This window comes from Pogoniulus pusillus, chromosome 24 (genome assembly GCF_015220805.1).
Source record: "Pogoniulus pusillus isolate bPogPus1 chromosome 24, bPogPus1.pri, whole genome shotgun sequence".
In the NCBI taxonomy this organism is placed as follows: domain Eukaryota; kingdom Metazoa; phylum Chordata; class Aves; order Piciformes; family Lybiidae; genus Pogoniulus; species Pogoniulus pusillus.
Genome location: NC_087287.1, coordinates 2,323,885 through 2,341,353, shown reverse-complemented (window position 1 = coordinate 2,341,353; position 17,469 = coordinate 2,323,885). Strand labels below are relative to the sequence as shown.

The window sequence follows — 17,469 nt, the reverse complement described above, 5'->3', positions numbered from 1 at the left end:
TGGCAGAACGCAGACAAAAGTAGTTTCTTCTCATTCGTGGTCTGCCCAGACTGTAAGATTTAGAAGTTTTGCTTCTTGAATTCATACATTTAATTAAAAAGTGTTAAAATACCAGACTCCCAGACATAATTAAACCTAATACACTGCTCCAGATCAGAAACTCTAATTAAGTTTCAGTATTTCCTATTGCTAATAATCACTCAGTCAGCAAATACCACTGACGAGTTCCTTCCCCCACTTGCCTTTCTGCCTCTAAGGCATTGCTGCCCCAATACTTAATTGGAAATTAAACATTTTCTGACTGTACAAGCTGGCCACACTTGTACTCTTATTTAAAGTTCACAATTAGAGATGCTTCTAATGTTGGAAAAGAAATAATCAGCATAAGACAAAAATGTCTTTAAGCGTGTAAGAACTGACATTCTGTGACCAACTTTTAGTGGCAAAGAACTCTGAAGTGTAAGATTTCAACCAGAATACTCACAAGTGTCTTGCTCTCACTCTTCCACATCTACAACCATGTCCCTGGAGGTGTTGAAGCAAAGCCTGTATGAGGCACTTAGTGCCATGGTCTAGTTGATTGGATAGGGCTGGGGGATAGGTTGGACTGGATGATCTTGGAGGTCTCTTCCAACCTGGTTAATTCTATGATTCTATACAACCATGTATCACTGGACAGGCTAAAAAGGCTTGCTAAAGCCTTAGAAGAAGTGTTGAACTGTCCCCATGAACAAATGTCACTGTCCACATAAATGTGAGTAACCAGCAACCTCAGCAGCCTCCACCTTCTGCATGTGTTATAAACGAGGGTGTTACTGGCTGGGCAGCTGGAATAATTTCCCTTCAATTAGAAGCATTTTCATCCTTGGACAGCAGAGTCAGTCTGCAGAGGAGAGAAGTGCTTAACTGGCTCAGCTAAGTGGAGATAAATGCTGCTTTTGCAGTACATTGAAGTCACCAGTGAGACACATGAATGCAACTTGTGTCACTTCAGAGCTATCAGTCCTGCCGAGCATCTCAGCACTGTGGCGCGCTGCAAATGAGCAGGGGCAAGAAACAGCAGAGCACAGGTATTCTGTAGGTGATGTGAACAAATTCCTAATGAAGATACTGAGGTGTAACAGCTTAAGTTTCAAATACTATCTGTCAAATGAAATCTGCAAGGCAAGAACAGGCTACCTGCCCCCTTAGATATCACAGAATCAACCATGTTGGAAGAGATCTCCAAGCTCATCCAGTCCAACCTAGCACCCAGCCCTGGCCAATCAACCAGACCATGGCACTGAGTGCCTCATCCAGGCTTTGCTTCAACACCTCCAGGCACAGCGACTCCACCACCTCCCTGGGCAGCCCATTCCAATGCCAATCACTCTCTCTGCCAACAACAACTTCTTAACATCCAGCCTAGATCTCCCCCAGCATAACCTGAGACTGTGTCCCCTTGTTCTGTTGCTGCTTGCCTGGGAGAAGAGCCCAACCCCACCTGGCTACAGTCTCATGTGCCTAGCATGTCTACCTAAAACAGATGGCAGCCTGACTAGACCTGTCTGGTGTGACCTAGGAGACAATGTAGAAGGTTCACCACGGTGACAGTGCCAGAAGCAAGCAGTAAGGTTTAACCAAGAAAGCAGTAAGGTTTAACAGCGAAGTAACTCTATTCAGATGCAAATGCAGCATGCCACATTAAGCTCAGCCACATTCCACAGCAGAGTTTATTCATGCTGAAGGCCACAGTATTTCAACCCGACTGCTGGAACACAGCAATATAAAAGGTTTTGAAGCCTGTACAAAAAAAATCACAGTTCAGAGCTTAGAAACACAGCCGTTAAAGCACCTGAAGTTACATTTCAAGACTTATATCATGCTCCTGTTTAATGTGCAATCTTCAGTTTTAAGTACTTGGCACAAAGAAACACTGCTCACAGATTTCCACCGTTTACCTTTATCAGTGACAGTTAATTACACTTGTTTTCATGCGAGTGATTTCACGCATTAGGTAGAATTCACTGTATCACTAGGTGGAACTCTCCCCAGGAGACTTCCAGGCCAATAGGAACAGTAATGTAATACATAAAGAAAAAGAAAGAGAAGGCAGATAGGGAAAGATCCAAAAAAGCACTCCCATGCCCCAAATGCACTGTGACAGAAGGTAGACAGTGACATCTGAAAATGTCCTTCAGCACTGCTCCCCAGCTCAGCTCTGCAGCCCCAGGAGAGAGAGGTTTTACACAGAAACCTCGACAGGAGGAGCAGGGAATCTACTTGAAAGAGTCCAACCGAGGGCTACAAAGCTGATGAAGGGGCTGGACCGCATGCCCTGGGAGAAGGGGCTGAGGGACCTGGGGCCTTTCAGCCTGGTGAAGAAAAGACTTAGAGGGGATCTAATCAATATGTATAAATAGCTGAGGGCTGGGTGTCAAGAGGGAGGAGGTAAACTCTTCTCAGTTGTGCCCTGGCACAGTACAAGGGGTAATGGAGGTAAACTCTTCTCAGTTGTGCCCTGGCACAGTACAAGGGGTAATGGGTATAAACTACAGCACAGGAAGCTCCACTGCCACAGGCTGATTACCACTGGTAATAGGGTAAGAGAGGGGGAGAAGGCTTAACATAAGCAAGTTCCAACCCAGTTTATTGCACCCCAAGCATGGGCTCATATACCTTCTATCAGAAGGCTACACAACAGGGTTACAAATCATGTTGGACTCTGGCTGGCTACATACACTTGCGTTAGGACTACGTTAGGCTCACACACTGATTAGCACAGACACTCTTCATATTCTCTCAGCAACACCTACAGTGTGTCTGAGCAGAGACAGGAGAGACCCACAGACTCCAGCCTCACATTTGTTTATATCTGTTACACCATTCTCTAAGGTCATTCCAACTTTCCACTTCATCTCTACTCAGCACTTACTGAGCTCAGGCACTCTCACCTGTCCAAGGCTTATGTTCCACTGTGTAATTGTCCAACAGCTGTACCACAGTCAGACAATTCCATACAATCACTGCATTCAATATGACTATATCCAACACTCCACCTCAACATGAGGAAGAGCTTCTTGACTGTAAGGATCCCAGAGCACTGGAATAGACTCCCCAGAGAGGTTATGGAGCCTCCTTCTCTGGAGACTTTCAAGACTTGTCTGGACATGTTCCTGTGCAACCTGTGCTAGATTCTATGGTCCTGCTCTGGCAGGGGGCTGGACTTGATGATGCGTGGAGGTCGCTTCCAACCCCTAACATCCTGTGATCCTTTGGCACACAATGAGGTGCTGTCAGCTGGACTAAGCACAAAACAAGCTGCCTCAGCCTGTAGGGGCTCCCAGCCTCACTGTCCCCATGCCCAAGTGTCCCAAGAGCCTGCCAGGGAGCCCCAAGGAAAGCACCGATTTCCTTAAAGAGCCTCCAGGCTGAGGCTTCACAGCTCTGTGTGAATCAAGGCGAGGGGGCAATACCATCAGCAATGCCCTGTGCCACTGCCTGCTTCTGAAGCACTTATCCAGGAGCTGGGTAAGAATGAAGGTTAGCTCCTCTTTGCTCTAGGAGAGATCCAGAGCTGCATTTCATTCCCAAAGAAGTACTGTGTCAGGGAAAGCAAGAGAGGTTTCCCATTTTTCTCTCTCATCCCAAACTGAACACTTGGGAAACGTGGAACAGAAATTCAAGTGCAAGGATGCATAATTGCCTGTGCTAGATGTTACAGCAGGCAGGCATGAGATGGGAAGTGTATTGCCTGCCCTCTACTCCAGCTGTGTGCAGGTGCTTTTTCATTTCCTGCTTTCACTTGATGAACATTTCATGCAATGGGTACAAATACTCAGTGGATGAAACCTTAACATCTGAGCTATTTCTGAATTCCACTGCTTTTACAGCAGTAAAAGAATAAATAAATGATGGGGCACTCAACATCACTTGGTAATAACCATTAGCAACCACTTATGGATTCCCACTCATTTTTATTTTGGCTCTGCTGCTCTGTGATACCACTGAAAATTAGTTTCTAAACCTTCCTCTAAGCCCAGTCTATCTGCTAAGGATTCCAAGAGAAGCAATAGGTGGCTTTGGCTACTCATTTTTTTCCTTCAGATATAGGGAATTCATCATAGAATCACAGAGAGGCTCAAGTTGGAAGGGACCTCAGAGATCATCTCCTCCAGCCTCCCCACCATGGGCAGGGACACCTCTCAACTAGACTTGGCTGCCCAAGACCTCATCCAACCTGGCTTTGAACACTGCCAAGGAGGAGGCATCCACACTCTTCCTGGGCAGCCTATTCAGGGTCTCACCACCCTTGTACTGAAGAACTTCTTTTTAAGATCCAGTCTAAACCTACTCTCTCCCTCAGCTTCAAACCATTCCCCCTTGCGTTGTCTCTAGGCCCCCTTATGAAGAGTCCCTTTGCAACTTTCCTGTGGGATCCCTCCAGGTATTGGCAGGCAACTCTAAGGTCCCCCTGGAGCCTTCTCCAGGCTGAACACCTGCAGTTCCCTCAGCCTATCCTCAGAGCAGAGGTATTCCAGCCCTTGGTTCATCTTTGTGGCCTCTTCTGGACTCATTCCAGCAGCTCTGTGTCCTGCCCCTTGTGCTGATACCGACAGCACAAGGCAAAGTCCTGCTCTCTGTGTTGATGCTAACCTGTGTGGTGCTAAGGCAGCAGAGAATATTAGGCATGGAACTAAAAATCTAAGTGCCCAATTATGTAAGGAGTCTCACTGGAGCCAATCACTTGCTTTTAGTTAGACACACACCTTGCTCAGCCAGGTCTAAAACGACCACATTAAGGCTTTGCCCTCTCAGAAGGCTGTGCTGTGTGCATGGGACCGATTCCATCGTCTCGGTCTTTTCCTGGGCAGCAACGCGTGGCCTGGCAATGTCAAACTACTGCTCCCTTGGTTCTGCTCAGAGGCAGGAAATCAGAGGTGTCAGGAAAGCAATGCAAGCATGTGCCTCAGTAATAAAAGTGGCATACTAATGAGCATCTCTAAACCACTATAATTAGCACAGGGGAATGGATATTGCCTGCTTAAACTCGGCAAGGTTCCTGTAGCTCTGCACCCAACTGCTGTTTTATTCTGTCCCAGGGCTTTCTGCTCGCAGCAGCTCCTCTGCAAAGCCACCAGGCACTCTCAAATCACATGCTCTGGGGAATGGGCAGATACATTTTAATAGTGCAAGTGACAACTGAAAACAGTTATTGAATCTGTTTTAGCAGCGGCAGCAAATGCATCCCATAATCTACGGGAGACATCCACGTATACCCTTGAGGCTACACTATAATTAACAGGCTAGAGAGGAAGATGGCTAAGATGGGTGTGCACAAAGGTATAGCTGTGCATTGCTTTTTACCTTTTGTAGCAGAGGTAGAGGTGTGAATTTTACATCATTTGACCGTTTCAAACCCTGCTGGATGTGCCTGTGTAGGATGTAACCTTCAAATAAATAGCCAGGTTTGAATTTCAAACCCCCAGCCTGACAATTCCCATCTTTAGGCAGATAACCAACATTTCAAGTGAAAAAAAGAGAGAGAGAGAGAGAAGTGCCAGCACCATCAAGGTGACACACTAAGATGCTGGCATATTTATTGGCAGGATAACAACATAGGTCACGCAGCTCTGGCCCCTCAGGAATACCTACATAAAACTCCTTGGTTTTATCACACACACTTGGTTCATTTTTACTCTTGGATGACTGAATTTTAAATCACATTGATAAGCAGGACCCTTTCAATTCCCACCTGTACTTAGTTTACTTGAACTTGTAATTCCCTCTGCAGGTAATGTTTTCTAAGCTATTTTAATTCACATTCTTCTTGCAGCCCGTGGACTGAATTCACCTAATAACTCATTTTGATCATACAATCTTTGAGGCACTATTTATTTGCTTTAGTAGGTTCTGGAATATATTCTTTTGCACTGCAACGTTTCTTTCAAGTGCCATTCACAGCACACTCTTTAAGCTTGCCATTACTCTTGTGCTTAGCATAAGCTTGCTGAGCACAGCCACATTTACTATTTTTCATAGAATGGGTTAGGTTGGAAGGGACCTCAAAGCTCAGCCAGTTCCAACCCCCTGCCATAGGCAGGGACACCTCCCACTAGAACAGGTTGCTCAAAGACTCATCCAACCTGGCCTTGAACACCTCCAGGGAGGGAGCAGCCACAACCTCCCTGGGCAACCTGTGCCAGTGTCTCACCACCCTCACTGCAAAGAACCCTTTCCTAACATCTCGTTGGAATCTCCTCTCTGCCACTTTAAACCCATTGCTCCTCGACCTGTCATTACAAGACCTTGTCAATAGTCCCTCCCCAGCCTTCCTGTAGCCCTCTTCAGATACTGGAAGGCCACTCCAAGGTCTCCTCCAAGCCTTCTCTTCTCCAGGCTGCACAGCCCCAACTCTCTCAGTCTGTCCTCAGAGCAGAGCTGCTGCAGCCCTCTCAGCATCCCTGTGCCCTCCTCTGGACTGGCTCCAACAGTTCCATGTCCTGCTTGCGTTGGGGGCTCCAGAACTGCACCCAGGACTGCAGGTGGGGTCTGAGGAGAGCAGAGCCAAGGGGCAGAATCCCCTCCCTTGCCCTGTGCCCACACTGCTCTTGCTGCAGCCCAGCACAGGGTTGCTGTCTGGGCTGCACTCACACTGCAGGCTCCTGTTGAGGTTTTCATCAGCCCAGACCCCCAGGTCCTTTTCGTCAGGGCTGCTCTCAGCCATTCCCCACCCAGCCTGGAGTTGTGCTTGGGATTGCACCCAAGTTGCAGGACCTTACACTTGGCCTTGTTCAATGCCATGAGATTGGCCTGGGCACAGCTCTGCAGCCTGTGCAGGTCCCTCTGGATGGATCCCTGCCCTCTAGCAAGCCGACTGTGCCACACAGCTTGGTGCCCTCTGCAGACTTGCTGAGGGTGCACTGATTGCTCTGTCCATAATAAACACTGAATACCTACTTTCAGGACTTCACCTGCCCCCTGATTGATGTGTCTGTACCTTGCACTGAACGAGGCAGAAGGTCCAAAAAAGCTCACACCACCTGTGATTTATCAGCAAGGACTGCACTGGTAGGGGCTGTATTTCAGCAGTGGATGCAAGTGACAAGATTGAATGGGTGACCCAAATTTTCCACATCCCTGAGTGCCTGAGTTTGGAGCCAACATTTCTTTCAGTTTGCTTTCTCAGGCAGTTTTAAAATACTTTTGATAGTGTCTGTGGAGAAATCACAGCCCTGTGGTTTAGAAACAGACCTGTCAGCCTGGGAACAGCGTCTGAATCCTGGATCAGGCATTGACTCCCTGTGTCACATCTGACAAATCACTTCATGGTTTTAATCTTGGCTTACTCTAGGGTGAAAAATTCATGGAAAAGGGAGGCTGAAAGAAGCTTTCTGGCTGGAGACTCTTCCACTGCTATGGTAAAGAACATCTCCACAACCCCCCTTTGAAAGTCTCAGTGACCCCTTGGTACAAGTGAAAAATACATAAAGAAATGGCTGATATTATCCTTACCCAAACGGGATGGCTCTGACACCCACCTCAGCCAGAGAAGAGAATAATGTATCACTGAGGTCACTGCAGGGAGCCTACCAGCCCAGCATCCTCTCTTTGCAGCTCATAATGAACATCGAGAGGAAGAACAAGGCAAGGATTTGGTGACGCTTCCTAAGGATTCCACATGGCCTTTCAGGAACTGTGCACCCACAGGCTGGGAAATCCTCCTGCTGTGCAGCAGCTTCTCCCATCCATCTGGCCTCCTCCCCACCCTGTGACCAAGGCTCCTTCAGATGCATTATGTGCTGGATGAGAAAACCCTTCCCTCCAGACGGAGCTGAAAGCACACCAACAGCACCACTGCCAAAAGCAGTAACTGTAATGTTCTTCTTTTACAGATGGGCACGAAATGTATATGCAGTTTTCAATGGTGTTTGGTTATGCTCTACAAGAAGTAGAAAGGATTTCATGGTTTTGGCATCCTCTTGCCTTGTAATGTGCCTGTTCCACATACATTAACCCTGAAACGGCTGCACACTGTAACTGGCTTCACAAGAGAGAGCTCTGTGCTGCTGGTGCTGTTGTGCTCCTGCTGCAGCAGAGTCAAGCCCACACTGCAACAGGCTTTGTGCAGTGACAGATTTCAAGATGCTCTGACTGAACTGATTTTTCCCACCCACCATGGAAAAAAATAAGTACTCTGTTCCAAATAATTGCATGGCAAGCTCCCAGGGCAGGCTGGTAGAGTCACAGATCTAATAGCCTGGGTTTCACACATCACAAGGATTACGAGTTCAAGGCAGACAGCACTGCAGACTAAATGACTGACCACAGTGAATGTTGATCTACTGTCAAAAGAAAGCAGTAGAGCATAACAAACTAGATCTTTGAATGGAGGGTGTGTTTGAGGCCCTCATCACTGAAAGTTTTGTTCACATTTGAGACTTCAAAACTACAGGAGGAAAGGAAAAAGTACTAATTTGGGTAGCATAAATGAGCCATTCTTATAGCATTAGAAAGCTGCTTCACAATTCTCCTCAGGGCCAGGAGGATGCTCAGAGGGCTGGAGCACCTCTCCTAAGAGGACAGACTGAAAGAGTTGAGGCTGTTCAGTCTGGAGAAGAGGAGGCTCCCAGCTGACCTTCTTGTGGCCTTCCAGGATCTGAAGGGTGCCTACAAAAAAGCTGGGGAGAGACTTGTCAGGATGTCAGGGAGTGACAGGACTGGGGAGGATGGAGCAAAGCTGGACCTGGGGAGATTCAGACTGGAGGTGAGGAGAAAGCTGTTCAGCATGAGAGTGGTGAGAGCCTGGAATGGGTTGCCCAGGGAGGTGGTTGAGGCTCTGTCCCTGGAGGTGTTTCAGGCCAGGCTGGATGCTGCTCTGGCCAGCCTGATCTAGGGTAGGGTGTCCCTGCCCATGGCAGGGGAGTTGGAATTAGATGCTCCTTGTGGTCCCTTCCAACCCTGATTCTATGATTCTACTCTATGCTTTCAGGAGATGCTGGGCTGGGGTCCTCAAGGAGTTCTGTGACACACCTGCTGCAAATGGGAAGAGTATCCTGACTGAGACATCTCCAAGTGTGTAAAAGATACACAACATAGATGGGGCACACATGAAATCTAAAGCAAAAGCTACAACAGTTGCTCTGGACTGGCTCCCTTCAGCAGGCACAAATCAGCACTGCGCTCTTTACATCAGCTGCAACTCTGAAGCCGTGAGACAATCTGTGACAGCAGAGAGATCAGGATTTGGATTCTGACAAGTTACATCAATCATGGTTTTTAAATGATCTATTTCCATAACTGATGTGCATTCTAAATCATCTTGAACAGTCTCATACACAGAACAGGATCCAATCAGCAGGAAAAACAGAGAGCCTTTAAAGAGGCTGCAAGATGGAGCTGCATAGTGGGGGATGTGTACAACTCAGCTCTTAATACCAGAATCATTACACCTCAATTTCAACACCTCACATGGCAATGATGTGTAAAGGACTAAAAAACCCCCAAATCATCACAAATCATCTCCATTTCAAAGGTATTTTAAATCACTCCATTCCAAAACCCAAGCAAGAATAACATCAGAATTGAAGGCTCTTAACAGGTATGTGGCATACAGGCACAGGGAGCTTACCTAACTCAAAGCCTAAACACAAAGGTAGCAATTATAATGTGCCACATTTGATACCTATCACGAACAAAAAGACAAAGATTCTTGCCTTACAACTTCAGCTTTTCAGTTTTATTCATTCATACTTAGGGCTATAGAAAATGTACTGGATTCAATCACACTTGGTTGACCCTGAGTCCAATCATGGCAATTTTAGGATGAAAAACCACCTGCAGGGATTCTGTTTGCACTGTTGTCCAACTGTATCTATACTCAAATTTACTAAATCACTTGCACACAGAATGCTTCACCCAAAAAGTGACTATCCAATATCTTACCCTTGCCATAGCATTTTCCACACTTAACTGCTTCAGCAGTGATTGATTCCCTAACTATTAGGTATAAAAACGCCCCAGAAAGATCAAGACTGAGGATCAGAATCTCAACACTAGTCAGAACTCCCATATTTTGTTCCTGAGGCTTGTGAACATTCCACTGAAACAGCAATTAAAGCTGTGTTAAGGCAAAGAAACAACTCAAAGCCTTACAGCCACAAAAATTGAAGGTCACAGGGAAAAACCTGTTTGTTGCTTTCCACTTGTGTCTGGCACTACTCACAACACACTGCAATGCTCCATAAAGGCTTTCAACTCCACCTCCAGACAACACAGGTACATGCCAAAGCCATAAACCCAAGTGGCAGTTAGTCACCTTACAGTGATCTGATGTGCTTTAACATCAAGATATCAGCAGGTCTGACTGTCCCACATTGCTGGCATTTAAAGTTAATCTACCTTAGCATTGCTGATGTCAGTGTAGAAGGGACATGCAAAAAGCAGAAAGCCCAGCACAGAAATCAGCAAAGAGACTGCCTTTTCTTCACCCCTTCTAAGGACAGCCTTGAGTGGAATTTCAGAACAGATGACAATTTCTTTGTCTTTAGTAACTTACTAGGCCATCACCCTACTGCCATCACACTGGAAAATACACATCTGTCAGATTATTAAATAGGCTTCAGACTAAGAATCACATTTAGAAGCTCCCACACGGAGACAAAGAAGAAAATTGCAATAACTTGCAGTCATCAGGGCTCCAAGGCCTCTCTCCATGATGCTGCTTTCCAGCAGGACAACCTCTAGTGTGTACTGGTGCCTGGTGTTACTCTTGTTCAAGTGCAGGACTCTGCATTTATCCTTATTAAACTCCACAAGGTTCCTTTTTGCCCAGTTCTCAGCCTGTCCAGATCTGGATCCCACCCATAGGAAGTAAGTCCCACCTATGATCTATCTATGTATTGATAACCATGTATTTATGAACATGGTCTTGTCTTCATCTCCACTTCTCCTTCCATTTTCACACCACCTCAAGTGTGGCAGTATCTACTTTAACGCAGAAGAGCATTTGGCCTCACTCTGCACCCTTTTCCAACACCTTCCTTTGTGACAGTTCCCACATCTAGTATGACACAATTCTGTCCCTAATTGCATAGTCCAGGCTACCAGATTGGGAGGAAAGCAGTTCCTTCTGCATGACATTTATTTTCCTCCTCAAGAAGCATGACAGCCTGATTAGACAAGATACCACTAAATGTTTGCTTTTCCTCCTCAACATCTGCTTTGTGTTTCTATTCCTAAATCCCCAGCAACTACAGCATTCACATCCAGGTTATTTCTGGCCTTTGCATTGCTCCAGACTTCTCACCAAAATGCAAACAGCACAAATTCCTGCCAGAGTCCTTTCCCTGTATTTACCAGCAGTTCACCATGCAATTCCATTTCTCTTGCACACCTCTTCCCTAAAATGCAAGTTGCAGCATTCTGGGCTTGATCTATAAAGCCTATCACAGTAAAGCCAAAGAGGTAGATGGCTCTGATTTTGTCTTTACAACGTTGTTAAAACAGACTGGAGAAGCAGGCACAAAGCCAGTCACAGAATCGCACAGAACCACTGAGTTATTGAGGCTGCAACAGACCTCTGAGATCATCAAGTCCAGCCTACGACCTAGCACCACCACATCAACCACATCATGGCACCGAGTGCCACATCAAATCTTTCCTTAAACACCTCCAGAGGCAGCGACTCCACCACCTCCCTGGGCAGCCCATTCCAATGCCAATCACTCTCTCTGCCAACAACTTCCTCCTCACACCCAGCCTATCCCTCCCCTGATCAATATGTGCTTATCAGCTCTTTCTTGGAACACAGCTCTTATGTTCAGTGCTCTCCAGTGTTAATTTTACCCTAGCAATGATGATCTGGGATCAGAAAGTTTTCACAGAAGGTTTATGGAACCAGATGGCATAATGGGAAGTGTTGGTTCCCATTTGTTTATAGCTTTCATTAGAGGGAATGCCCTGCCTCTTGCAGAGTGCTGGGAACACTCCTGTCTGCCTCCTGTTACTCTTACAGGAAAGTGAGATACTTGCCCAGCTCTGGAGCTGCACTGAATTAGCTTTTCATTGACTTGAGACTGTGTCCCCTTGTTCTGTTGCTGGCAGCCTGGCAGCAGAGTCCAACCCCACCTGGCTACAGCCTCCCTTCAGGTAGCTGCAGGCAGCAATGAGCTCTGCCCTGAGCCTCTTCTGCTGCAGGCTGCACCCCCCCAGCTCCCTCAGCCTCTCCTCACGGGGCTGTGTTCCAGGCCCCTCACCAGCTTTGTCACCCTTCTCTGCACACATTCCAGTATTTTAACATCTCTCTTGATCTGAGTAGCCCAGAACTGGACACAGCACTCAAGCCGTGGCCTGACCAGTGTGTAGTCCATACTTAATCCTGACCTGTTCACACCTCTTGTGCTAGCCCTCACACTTGTGCAAGGAAACCACTGTGACTGCTTAGTGATAATATGTCACTGTTAAACCTGGTGAAAAAGAAGAGGCAAAAGTGATGCTTCTGGGACTACCACAGGCAGAAGAACAACATCATCTTCATGTTACAAGTCCAAACCTCAGGTGACCACAGAACCACAGGCTGAGGAACTCAGACCACTGCTCTACAACTGCTCATTATTCCCTAAAATGCAGACAATTGTAATATTAAAGTGGTTTGCAGTAGCAACAGTTACACTCAGTGCCAGATTATTCTCATCCCTAGTGACTTGAATTATTAGACCACAAACCCCTTTCCTTAATCTCCAGGTTTCCTTGCAATTCGTGCTTCAGAATATAAGAACACATTTTATTTCCTCTATTCCCATGTTCAGCTGTCTCAAAAAGACAACTCACGTGTTCAACTCAGGGCAAACTGAAAAAGATGTGCAATAGAAACCCAGGTTGTAGGTGAAATATCTACAGAACTTTGAGGGTCAAAATGTCACTGCATCTCTTCAATACAATTTCATTGCTTCAACATTACTACACTAGGAAGTATACAGCAGGAGTTTCACCCTGGGTTTTTGGCATATTAAACCACAAAAGACAAGGATGATGAGGGGACTGGAGCACTGCCAGGTGAGGAGAGGCTGAAGGACCTGGGGATTTTTAGTCTGGAGAAGAATAGACAGAGAGGGGATTTAATAAATGTCTATAAATGTCTGAGGGCTGGGGGTCAGGAGAGGGGGGACAGGCTCTGCTCACTGCTCCCTGGGATAGGACAAGGAGTAATGGATGGAAGCTGCAGCACAGGAGGTTCCACCTCAACACAAGGGCGCACTTCTTTCGTGTAAGGGTCCCAGAGCACTGGAACAGGCTCCACAGAGAGGTTGGGGACTCTCCTCTGGAGCCTTTCAAGGCCTGTCTGGATGTGTTCCTGTGTGACCTGAGCTAGATTGTATGGTCCTCCTCTGGCAGGGGGGTTGGACTCAATCACTTCGTGTCCCTTCCAACTCCTAACATCCTGTGAGCCCCATACAAAGACACCCAGTCACATTTTAAAAGCCAAGGTGACAGCACATACCATCCTAGTATTCCCCAAAAGCATCCTTCTTGCCAAGAAGTGATGCACAAATCAACTCCCACCACCTCCGTGCACACTCCCTTGGCCAGATGATCTTACAGCAAGTCACTGCCAGCATCCAGCCAGGCCCAGTTCCCACAGTGTAGGTGACTAACAGGAAATCTGAGTAGAGTTTGCCACTTCTAGGGTGCTTCTGGAGCACCAGACTTACGTCGGCAGATGGTCCCATTCCCCACGTAGCCAGGTTTGCAGGTGCAGCTATGGCCCCTGACAGTGTTGGTGCAGATTGCGTTCTCATCGCAGTGGTGCTCGCCGCTGCCACACTCATCGTGCTCTGTGAGGGGATAAAACACAGAGCAATAGGAAAAAGAATTACAAGACAGACAGCAAACTTTTCAGTGTACTGATGTGACACTTGAAACCCAGGGGGGGGTAACGAGGTGGCCACAACGGCTGAAAGCAGGGAGTCTGGTGTGAGAGTCAGCTAAGGTCTGCTTCAGTTAGAGTCACAGAATCAAAAGCTTTGCCAAGAGGAGCTTGCACACGCAGGGCACTGCAATGGGAACATGGCAGAGGCTTTCTGTGACCTAATGGAGCAGGTCACTCTGTGCTGTGTGCCCAGCATGAACCCTGTGGGCACCAGCATGCTCCACCTGCTGCTGGGGTACTGGGAGGCTTATGGCACATCACAGAATCCATCAGGTTGGAAGAGACCTCCAACCCCATCCAGTCCAACCTAGCACCCAGCCCTAGCCAATCAACCAGACCATGGCACTAAGTGCCTCACCCAGGCTTGGCTTCAACACCTCCAAGAACAGTGACTCCACCACTTCCCTGGGCAGCCCATTCCAATGCCAATCACTCTCTCTGCCAACTTCCTCCTAACATCCAGCCTAGACCTCCTCTGGCACAACTTCAGACTTTGTCCCCTTCTTCTGTTGTGGTTGCCCGGCAGAAGAACCCAACTCCACCTGGCTACAGCCTCCCTTCAGGCAGCTGCAGACAGCAATGAGCTCTGCCCTGAGCCTCCTCTGCTGCACTCTGCACACCCCCAGCTCCCTCAGCCTCTCCTCACAGGGCTGTGCTCCAGGCCTCTCACCAGCCTTGCTGCCCTTTTATGGACATGTTCCAGCACCTCAGCACCTCTCTTCGATTGAGAAGCCCAGAACTGGACACAGCACTCAAGGTGTGGCCTGACCAGTGCTCAGTACAGAAGCAGAATAACCTCCCTTGTCCTGCTGGTCACACTGTTCCTGATCCAGGCCAGGATGCCATTAGCTCTCTTGGCCACCTGGGCACACTGCTGCCTCATCTTCAGCTACTATCTACAAGCACTCCCGGCTCCCTCTCTGTCTGGCTGCTTTCCAGCCACTCTGCCCCCAGCCTGCAGCAATGTTTTGTGTTGTTGTGGCCAAAGTGTAGAACCCTGCACTTAGCCTTGTTAAATCTTATCCCAGAACCCAACAACAACTTCTGTGAAAAACAACCTTTACATCACTGTCCAAGAGGAATAAGCAGAAATACAAGGTAAGTTAACAGAAGAGACCTTCAAATACACAGCTCAGTTGCCACAGCCACACTCAATGCATGCTGACCCAACTGTACCAGCATGTAAGAACACTGCATGGTTTTAGAGCATCACTCATGCCATACAACCCCAGGGAGGCTCTCCTGACAAATGGACTGCATTGTGCTTTCATACAGCAAACTCTGCTGCCACAGAGCCTAATTTGCTGTAGCTCCTGCACTTCACTCTCCTGCTACATTTTGTTCTAGTAAATCACCAGTTGGAGGTGGCAAGCTACCTGACACTTCAAGTTTCTCCTTTCTTCCTGCAATTTCTTGAGCTTCCCTCATCCAGTAGGATGGCAAAAAGAAAACCTGAACACTTCTCTTCTGGTGGATTTACAGTTCTGTTCAGAGGAATCAAGAGGATACAATGAAGTTTCTTCAAATCACACAAAGGACAACAGTTAACTCAATACCAGACTCTGGATCCTTTCTCCATAGTCTTAATCCATGTAACTGCAATCATAAGGCTGAAGGTAAAAGGAATCCCCTTCTGGAGAGAAGGATTTGCTTAAATACATCAGTGAGTAAGTGGGATTGAATTTAGCTTCCAGCAGTCCACAGAGAGAAGCAGCACCTCTAAAACAAGAGCAAAAATGCTCCTTTTTCACACACTTGGAATTAAGCCCTTTGGAAGAGGCCCTCCAGCGAGAGAAACTGCATCAAGAGCTTCAGCAGGCTCAAGTTAACCTCTGCAATGCCCTCACTTTTCCACAGCACAGAACGAGGTGCTGATTTCAAGGTAGCTGGAGACAGAGGGAGATCTGAATGGTGGATCCCGAAGAACACTCCAAATGAAGTACTCCTGGAGCTCCGTTGATAACTGCTTCCAGAAGCACGGATCCAGCGTGTTTTGTGTTTGTCAAACACATCTGGCAGCCAAGTGCCGAGGAGCGCAGCCGCCTGCTTTGAAAGCGCATCAAAGCCGCCCAGCACTCCTCGCTCTGCTTTCACACTCACGCACTCAAACGTGCCTGCCTTCAGCTGATAAATGCGAGCTTGCATTTATGATTGCAGTTTATGCTGGTCCCCAGCTCTGCTTACTTATTTGCTTCAGCTCCTTGCCAGTTTTAAGACACTGTATGTAATCTGAACGCTCGACTGCCTGTTCTTTGCTTTGTCTTGTTAGAATCATAGAATCAACCAGGTTGGAAGAGACCTCCAAGATCACCCAGTCCAACCTAGCACCCAGCCCTGGCCAGTCAACCAGACCATGGCACTAAGTGCCTCATCCAGGCTTTGCTTCAACACCTCCAGGGATGGTGCCTCCTCCACCACCTCCCTGGGCAGCCCATTCCAATGCCAATCACTCTCTCTGCCAACAACTTCCTCCTAACATCCAGCCTAGACCTGCCCTGGCACAGCTTCAGACTGTGTCCCCTTCTTCTGTTGCTGCTTGTGTGGCAGCAGAGCCCAACCCCACCTGGCTACAGCCTCTCTTCAGGTAGTTGTAGACAGCAATAAAGTCACCTCTGAGCCTCCTCTTCTCTAGGCTAAACAACCCCAGCTCCCTCAGCCTCTCCTCACAGGGTTTGTGTTCCAGGCCCCTCACCAGCTTTGTTGCCCTTCTCTGGACACCCTCCAGCACCTCAACATCTCTCTTCAATTCAGGAGCCCAGAACTGGACACAGCACTCAAGGTGTGGCCTGAGCAGTGCTGAGTACAGGGGCAGAAGAACCTCCCTGGTCCTGCTGGCCACACTGTTCCTGATGCAGGCCAGGATGCCATTGGCTCTCTTGGCCACCTGGGCACACTGCTGGCTCATCTTCAGCTACTATCCACCAGTACCCCCAGGTCCCTTTCTTCCTGGCTGCTCTCAGCCACTCTGTCCCCAGCCTGTAACACCGCCTGGGGTTGTTGTGGCCAAAGTGCAGAAACTCTTAACAGCCTGGTTCTTGCCACTCTGGTCTCAGGGTGCTGAAACTGCTGGCACAGAAAGCTGCCCTGCACAGAAGTGCTTAGCAGGCAGCTGAAGTTGAGGGGCGCTTTCTTTAAAGAGACACCTTCTCCATAAGAAACCTATGTCCAGGGACATCTCTCTCTGCTCTTACTACTTCTCCCATTGGCTTTCATATTCAGACTGCAAGGAGAGCGCCTTGGTGGCAGGCTCATGTACACACAAGAACATTCCCAATCAAACAATCATCAAAATCAGTTGATTAGCATCTCAGTGCTCCAAGAACAAACAGCAGATTTCCCAGTGGCAGCACTGGTGCTTTGCCAAAATACACACGAGAGCAGAGCTCTGCCATGCCGCCTGTGACAGTGGAAATCGTTGTGTTTACCACTCCTGCAGATGTGCAGATGCTGGCAATATTGGGAGAGTTGGCACTGGCAAAGCTTCTTTCCCACAGTCATGCTTAAAACAGCATTTTTTCCCAAGATGAGATAATTGAAAGAGTTAGCAGCAGATCTGAGGA

At 47.7% G+C, this 17,469-nt stretch overlaps 1 protein-coding gene across 8 annotated transcripts in view; it reads right to left on the bottom strand.

Moving 5' to 3' along the window:
- The window catches only part of NELL1 (neural EGFL like 1), a 322,104-nt gene that overhangs the window by 111,343 nt on the left and 193,292 nt on the right, over positions 1–17,469 (bottom strand). For all 8 annotated transcript variants that reach the window (XM_064163058.1, XM_064163057.1, XM_064163059.1 and 5 more), the window contains one exon: positions 13,692–13,814. In XM_064163058.1, the coding sequence (XP_064019128.1) occupies positions 13,692–13,814 (123 nt within the window). The remainder of the gene's footprint in view (positions 1–13,691; positions 13,815–17,469) is intronic.